The sequence below is a fragment of the Neophocaena asiaeorientalis genome, unplaced genomic scaffold (assembly GCF_003031525.2).
Source record: "Neophocaena asiaeorientalis asiaeorientalis breed wild unplaced genomic scaffold, Neophocaena_asiaeorientalis_V1.1 scaffold78, whole genome shotgun sequence".
NCBI classification, from domain to species: domain Eukaryota; kingdom Metazoa; phylum Chordata; class Mammalia; order Artiodactyla; family Phocoenidae; genus Neophocaena; species Neophocaena asiaeorientalis.
The window spans coordinates 20,078,461-20,086,668 of NW_020175018.1; the positions used below are offsets into that span (position 1 = coordinate 20,078,461).

The following is an 8,208-nucleotide window of genomic DNA, read 5'->3' on the forward strand; positions in this document are numbered from 1 at the left end:
GGTTGAGAACAGGGGCCAAGCAACTAACAACCCTCAGCAGCTCCTGCCGCAGGACAGGGACACGTCTGGGTCTCCCTCCCGCTCCCACGCAGCCTGGGGGTGGGGACGGCAGCCCTCGCACCCGCACCCACACCACGGATGCCGGCCGAGGCGGAGAGCAGACAGCAGCCAGGACTCCGGGCGGTCCCACCCTTTACTTTGCCCCAACCCGGGCGGGCCGCCCTCCTCGGCTCAGCCGCCCGGAAAGTGAGTGTTACAGCAAATGACCCTATTTGTACTTTCTAACCCTCCCGCTGCCTCCCCCCCAAAAAAACTGTACATGAGTTTACAAACATATTAACATATAAATAATGAGAAGCGTCCCGGGGGGCCTCCCAGCTGTCTCTGCTCCGCGGGGTGCGGTGGGGGGGGGCCTCCGGTGGCGGAGCCGGTGCAGGAACAGCCCCTCTGGTGGCCCCGGTCCAGCTGCCCGCAGAGCCCGCAGCCCGGGGAGATCAGAAGCCACTTGACCGCCCGGTCATCGCTCCGGCTCAAGCTCGTGCTGGAAGGGGCGCCTCTTCTCCCGACAGTGCTTCTTGTGGGCCGGCCAGTCCTTCTGCTGGCACTGGGAGCCGCAGTAGCGCGCCACCTGGCAGCGCCCGCAGATGTTGAACTCCCGGAGCTGAAAGGACACAGAAGAGCAGCGCTCCGGTCACACGGCAGACCTGCGAGGACCTGGCCGCCCGTGCGCCGAGGCCGAAGGGTCTGGGCCCCGGTCAGGCAGTGACAAAGGAACGGCCACCGCAGGGGAGAAGCCGCGAGAGGGCAGTCCTAGGGGAGGCCCGGCTCCCCCACCGCGCACCTGCTTCTCCATCATGGTGCAGGGCGGGTAATGGCACTCGTAGTAGGTGCAGGACGTCTCCTCCTCCTCCACCACGTCCCCATTGGCGTTGTAGTACCGGGTCACGTTCAGGACGGGGAACTGCTCCTCTATGGGGTCCGTGGGCAGCTGCTGAATCGCCAGCCAGTATAAGCTTTGCTCCCTTAAAGAGAGAAGCAGGCGCTTCAGGATGCCTTGGCCAGGAAGGGTCAAGGTATGGAGGTGACAATGAGTGACCCCAGGGTGGACCAGCTGCTTCCTCTTCTCAGGCTGCCCCGCCCCCAGCTTTGCAGCTTGACTCTCCTTTGGCCCACCCCACTGCCTGGGCTCACCTCTCTGGAACATCCAGTATGTAGCCTGTTTCATCTTCCCACTAAAAGGCACAGGGCAGGGCTTTGTCTGCCTTGCTCGTCAATCTCCCCAACGCCTGGGACGGCTGCACACAAGACAGGCACGGAGATCACGTGCTCACGGCCCCGAGGGCGCCCACATCTGCCTCTGGTTGGCCTGCCTGCCCGATTGCTGTGAGCTGCTCTACACCCCCCGAACACTTCTCTTGCTGGACAGGGCCAGAAGCTTGTAAGTGCCCGCAACTGCCCCACAAGAGGCACGGGCGGTGGGGTGAGCACAAGGCAATGAGCGGCCCGCCCTGGGGCTGGCCTCCAAAGGAGGCACCTCCCGCACTTCGAGAGCAAACGGATGGGTGGACCATCCCCTTCAACCCACCCACCCTCTCTGGAGACCGGGCCGGGAGGGACTTGGATAAAAAAGGGAAGGGTCTGGCACAGCACTGTAAATCAACTATACTTCCAAAAAAAAAAAGAAAAAAGGAAGGGTCACCCTCTTCTAATGTGACAGACAAAAATTAATTCAAAATGGATCAAGGACCTAAATGTAAGACCCCAAACAATAAAACTCTCAGAGAAAACAGGACAAAAGCTTCACAACATCGGATTTGGCAATAATCCTGGATATGACACCAAAGGCACAGTGACAAGAGAAAAAATAGGCAAATTGGACTCCATGAAAAGTCAATTATTTTGTGCATCAAAAGAGACAATCAGGGACTTTCCTGATGGTGCAGTGGTTAAGAATCCGCCTGCCAGTGCAGGGGACACAGGTTCGAGTCCTGGTCCGGGAAGATCCCACGTGCCGCGGAGCAACTAAGCCTGTGCACCACAACTACCGAGCCTGCGCTCTAGAGCCCGAGAGCCACAACTACGGAGCCCACATGCTGCAACTACTGAAGCTCACACACCTAGAGCCCGTGCTCTGCAACAGGAGAAGCCACCCCAGTGAGAAGCCCGCACACAGCAATAAAGAGTAGCCCCTGCTCACCGCAACTAGAGAAAGCCTGCGCACAGCAATGAAGACCCAATGCAGCCTAAATAAATAAATAAATAAATAAAAACTTTTAAAAAAAGAGACAATCAATAGACAATCAATAGAATGAAAAGGCAACCTATAGAATGGGAGAAAATATTTGCAAACCATATATCTGATAAGGGGATTTGTACCCAGAATATATAAAGAACTCTACAAGTCAACCAAAAAAACAAATGACCCAATTTCAAAAAGGGTAAAGCATCTGAATAGATATTTCTCCAAAGAAGACATACAAATGGCCAAAAAGCACATGAAAAGATGCTTAATTTAACATCACTGATCATCAGGAAAATGCAACTCAAAACCGCAATGAGACCACCTCACACTCCTGGATGGCTACTATCAAACAAACAGAAAACAAGTGTTGGTGAAGGTACGGAGACACCGGGGCCTCGGTGCGCTGCTGGGGGGAAGGTAAAATGGCGCAGATGCTGTGGACAACAGCGTGGGGCTTCCTCAAGAAGTAGATGGAATTATCCTATGATCCTGCAATTCCACTTCTGGGTGCACACTCTGAAGAATCAAAAGCAGGGACTCGAAGAGCTCTTTGTACAACTGTGTTCACAGCAGCATCGTTCACGACAGACAAGGGGTGGAGGCAACCCAAGTGCCCACTGATGGCTGATGGATAAACCAAATGTGCCACACACACACACACACACACACACACACACACACACTCAATGGAGTATTACTGAACCTTAAAAACGAAGGAAATTCTGACACATGCTATGACATGGATGAGCCTCAAAGACATAAATGAGGCGAAGTGAAATAAGGCAGACAAAAAGACAAATGCCATATTAATCCACTCAGATAAGGTCCAAGGACTTGTCAATTCACAGAACAGTAGGCACCAGGGGCTGGCAGAGGAGATGGGTGGGGAATTAGTGATTAATGGGGACACAGCTTCGGTTTGGGAAGATGAGACAGTTCTAGAGACAATGGTAGTGATGACACACGACAATTTGAATTTGCTTAATGCTACGGAACCATGCACTTAAAAGTGGTTAAGACAGTAAATGTTATCTGTATTTTGCCACAATAAAAAGATTTTTTTAAAGAAGAAAAGGGTGAAAGTCAGGATGTGGGAGAAAACTGGCTACTTTCTGAGCCCTTCAATGAAGTCCTGGAAGACAGAGGTGAGTTTCAGTCCCAGCCGGCTTTTGAGGGCAGAAAGGGAGGAAAATGCACCTTTGCAAAGAGCACCTTCCACCCGGCTGGGCCGCCCTTGTGGCCCCACTGAAGTGACGCCAGGAAAGCAGAGCAGAAGGTAGGTGCCTGGCAGGAGCTGTGCTGCCAAACCGCCCGCCTCACATATGGGGTGATTCCTACAAAGAGCCGCCATGTGGAGGCCACTGAGTGAGATGGAAGGATACGTGACGCCGGGCCAGCGGGGAGTTCAGGCCACCCTTGGGCTGGCTCTGCCCGGACAGGTGGAGGACTGCTGACGGGCCGACCCCAGGCTGGCAAACTAAGGCCAACCCCAACCCCTCTGCCCCTGGGCCGACCAGCAGGGAGAGGCCCCTGGGGTGGTCCTGGGCCTCCTGGGAGTGTTCTCAAGGAGAATGGGGCAGCTGGGCCATGGCCTGGGGGAGACCACCAGTGGGGCAGCCCTGAGTGTAACAGACCCTTTTCCAAACAGGTCTTCTTAACCGTGGTCACCTCATCTCACAACAATACGTGGTGCTCAGATGGACAAATGCTGAGATCCCAGAAAGACAGACCCATCGCTGGGTGACACGGTGGGCAGTGTCCCTCCAGTGTCTGCAATGGGCAGCAGCAGACCTGCATGGAGCCAGGGAGGGTGAGCCCCAGGCCTGCCCTGAACCCATGTGAGTGCTGGACAACTTGGGGGAAATCCACAGAGGCTGGTGTTCCGATCAGCCGCCCTTACACACAAGCTTCCTTCTGTTGATGAAAGAACCCTCCTGCCCCCAGCACGGAGACAGAAGTGACTCAAAACAAGCTGACTTCCCCACGCCACCAGACACGGCTGAGGAAAGCGGGTGTGCAGCCCTGGCAGCCGCTCCTGAGACCTGGAGGTGGCTTTGTGGCTTTCCGCATCTCAGCAGGGGAGCCATTAAGGGTCCTATCTTTGCTTCAGCGAAATTGGGCTTAGTTTCTGTCACTTGCAACCAGAAGTCTAGACTCACGTAACCTCCAGGAAGATGAAAATCCTAACCCAGCTACCACAAGAGGATCAGCCTCCCTCAGGAGGGGGTCTTAGGATCAGCCTCTAACAACAGAGCAGAGACCCCCAACGCCTGGAGACCCACCCCCTCCCCTCTTACAGAGTTATGGATACCCCTCCAGAGCTATAGCAGCATCAGATTGGATGTGGCCTTCTTACACCTGGGGACCATCCCCCACCAGCAAGCCCAGCTGGCCGGGCAATCCCGCCATTTCCTACCTCCAGTGCATGGGGCTCTGCCAAGACCCCAGTGGTGACCACTGCAAAGATGCCACCCAGTCTCCATCCTAAGAAACACTGACACCCCCGCACTGACCTCACCGACTTCTGCCTGTAGGGGAAGTCAGTACCAGCACCGCCAAAGTCAGGAAAAGCTGCCCAGGGGCCCGAGGAGACGCACAGAAGCCCTAGGGAGCCCCTAAATGATGCACAGGTGGCCAGGGACACCCTGGCTCATTTTGGCTCCCATCCTGCTGGTCCCCCAGCTCTTCCTAAGGGCTCCATGAAGTCACAAGGGGCTTGTTCCTGGGGCCACGGGAACTGCCCTCGGAGCATCCCCTCCGCCCAAGTCCTCAGGACCAAGGAAAGGTGGAGGCCGAGTCGCCAACCCCCGAGCCACACTGTCCTGCTTCCTTTAAACCACTGACCAGACAAACTGCTTACAAAAGAGCATGACAGCAAGACCCATCTACCTGTGTGCACAGGGGCACCCCTGAGATGGAGACGGCTCCTACATCTCCAGGGCGTCCTGCCCGCCTACAGGGGACCGGCCCACACAACCCCTCTCCCCGCAAGAGACAATTCAGAAAGATAAGCCTCCAAACGGTCTCCTCCCCCCGTGAAAAAAAAGGGGACCCCCGCACCCTGAGAGAAAACGGCCAAGGTCACCAAATCCACAGAAGCCTCAGAGCACAGAGTAGACGCGGGCCCCTCTTGGCAGTGAGCTTGGAGGGGCCGCCCTCAGGGGCATCTCGGCCACATCACCAGGCCCCAAGAAGACCCACCTCTGCTTGCTGGAGGTCTCCTCGGCTCTGGGCCGCCAGCCCCATGGCACTAGCTGCAGGTTGTCCAGGCGATTGTCCACAGTGACAGCGTTGAGATGCACCACCTGAAACCCAGGGGCGATGCCCCCCCTGTGCCGCTCCCTAGGAAACAGACAATGCTCCAGATGGGCTCCCAACCCTCCTGAACGCCTCAGCCGTGTGCCCTGAACTGGTCCCTCGTCACACCGACGGGACCCATCAGGAGCAAGGCTGCAGAGAGGAACCCAAGTATGTCAGTCTGTGGCCCAAACAGGACAGGCCACGTGGACAGCCCAGCCCCTGGATTTAAGAGCTAGGCTGCAGGGAGCCAAGGAGGGAACCCGAAACCATCTCACACACAGCCTGGAGGACACCCCACTTGCGTGGTCCCAAGCACTTCGGAACCTCGCTGTTCACACAGAGGAGAGGAAGGCCCTTCCCCAACCCAGAGGAGGGGCCAGACCCCACCAACCCCCAGAGGAGGCTGTGTCCCAAACACACCGAGCAGAAAGGGCGCTCAGCCTGCAGACTCTCTGGCTGCCCTGCCAGTGCCACAGGTCGCAAAGCAGCCACCCCTCCGGGATAGTGACAATGACACAGAATTAACTGGGAGACCTGGGGAAGGCACCATGTGTCAACAAGGGGTCTGCTGGCTCCACGAGCCCCGTGCACCTCAGGGCTTGCGCAAACCCGACAGGGCAAACAAGCAGCTTGGAACACCCACCACAGCAGCTCATGAAGGAGCCTTCCCGACCCCCTTCCTCGGTTCTTGTCAAAGGCGTATGCAAATATCTTAGCACCATTTCCATCTGCGTCTACTTCCATCCGGGCCTGAGAGAAAACAAGAAAAAGCTCTGTTAAAAAGCCTCTGATTATCAACAACATTCCAAATTAAAAAACAAGCCAGAGGGACAATCCCAGGCCTATTCCTGGGACCCTGGGGGTCTCTGGAGTCTCCCAGACACGTGGCACCAAGAAGCACCCTCCTCTAGTGGAGGCAAGACACAGTCACTAACCACTGTTTGCAAAACATTGTGGACACAGAGAAATAAATCTTCCTACCCTTAAAAAAAAAAAAAAAAAGCCCCACCCAGTAAAAAGAAGATAAGCCCTAGACCAAGTAAGTGTAAAAGGGTGACATCGGAGGTAAGAGTGGGTCCACAGACTCGTGGAAGGAGGAGTGCGCGGGTGAGGACTAGAGGCCAAACAGCTTCATCAGGTAGGAACAGCAGAGGGCGAGAGAAGGGGGGGCAGCCCTGGAGAGTCTCCCAGGGCACAGAAGCTTGTCCAACTGAACTCAATCACAAACATGACACAATTTGTCTCCTTTTCAGGAAGAGCTTGCAACCAGGCGGAAGTGGGGGAAGACCAGCATCGCAGAGGCGGTAGGGGGCTCCACGGGGCAGTGACAGACAGACAGCTTGAGATGCTCACGTACCAGGTCTTGCCCTCACATCACAGGGAAGAAAACCCACCCCTTGTGACCCTCCTGGGCATGACTAAGGGCATGCTGGCAAAGGAACGGCGTCCTTACCTCGAAGGAGTAGCCCTCCACCAGCGGGATGTCCTGCTCATCTATCAGTGTGTACTTGGTCTGGAAATTAACGTTTCAAGACGTTACATTTGGAATCAGTACGAGGTACCGACAATGAGCAGGAGCTGCCCCTTGAGACTAAGCGAGCTCAGCAGGCGAGGGGCCGTCTACTCTGAAAGCAGGTGGAGGTGCCAAAGCTTGGTCCTTCCCCACTCCTGACTGCGCAGAGTCGCGGCATCAGGCTTCACTTCCCATCTGCTCACGAAGAACCAAAAGAAGTGCCACAGGACTGGACAAGTACTAAGCTGTGCATTTTAACGTGCTGATAAACCTAGTCCAAGAGTATGACGCCACTGGAGTAGAGGGAGGGGGCCGGGATTGAGGCAGAATATGCAGAAGGTTTCAGTTAACATTTATTTTATTTATTAAGCCAGGCGGTCCTCACACAGGTGCTCACTGAATCGTCCTTCCTACCTCTGTCTGTCTAAAATGTTCCAAATAAAAGTTTTAAGGGATGACATTAGTGCAATCAGTCACTGAGTTAGAAGGGACCTCAGAGCTGATGGGGAGCCCACCCTTCCCTAGTTAGAAAGTCACGTCCCCTTGCAGGAAGGGCAGGAAACGGTCCCCAAAACGGACCAGTGTCATTCTCGCTTGGAAAGCTTTTTTCTAGCATCTGAATCGGTTTTACCTTCATCTGACTGCCTCTGCTCCTCTCTCCCACCAGAAGCTTCCGCCGCTGGTGATGGGAACAGGGTTCCCATCCAGGGTAAGGTCCGTGGCTGGTGCAGCTGCACGGCCGGCCGGCTCCTGGAAACAGCCAAGCCTCAATGCCCACAGGTGCCAGGAAGCCCCAGCCTCGAACACGCGGAGGGCGGGGCCAGGTAAGGGAGAGAAGCAGAGGGAGGCCCTGCTCTGGCGAGGCCCACTGAGGCTCAGCCAGACGGGGCCGCCGCTGGCAGCACGAACCCTGCCCGAAGCTCACTACGGACCGGCAGGCACAGGCGGCGCGCACACGCAGGTCTCGGCGAGGAGCGAGCGCGCCGCCTCGGAAGGGCCTGCGCTCCCCGCGGCCGCAGGCGCAGCCACAGCCCCCTGCTCCCCCGGCCACGGCGCACAGCCGGAGTCCCGGGCCACAACCGGAGGAGGGCTGCCCCGGGAGCCAGGCCGCCGGCCCGCCGCCCGCAAACCGCCCGGCCCTTGCCCGTGCCCC

At 56.5% G+C, this 8,208-nt stretch overlaps 1 protein-coding gene across 1 annotated transcript; it reads right to left on the reverse strand.

Annotated features, from left to right (window-relative positions):
• Positions 1-130: 130 nt before the first annotated feature.
• On the reverse strand, positions 131-7,801 carry ZMYND19 (zinc finger MYND-type containing 19). Its single transcript, XM_024762563.1, has 6 exons — positions 7,687-7,801; positions 6,996-7,055; positions 6,186-6,292; positions 5,444-5,584; positions 842-1,022; positions 131-661 (listed from the first exon to the last, which is right to left on the reverse strand). The coding sequence occupies exons 1-6, from the start codon at positions 7,690-7,692 to the stop codon at positions 518-520; spliced, it is 639 nt and encodes a 212-aa protein (XP_024618331.1). The 5' UTR covers positions 7,693-7,801; the 3' UTR covers positions 131-517.
• Positions 7,802-8,208: the final 407 nt, after the last annotated feature.

What these genes read in the sequence shown, in the direction of transcription:
- ZMYND19 (XM_024762563.1), bottom strand. An exon ending in CTCCTTCATGAGCTGCTGTG is followed by an intron (nt 5,585 to 6,185) that starts GTGGGTGTTCCA and finishes TCTGTTTCCTAG; the next exon opens with GGAGCGGCACAGGGGGGGCA. An exon ending in GCACCATGATGGAGAAGCAG is followed by an intron (nt 662 to 841) that starts GTGCGCGGTGGG and finishes GTGTCCTTTCAG; the next exon opens with CTCCGGGAGTTCAACATCTG.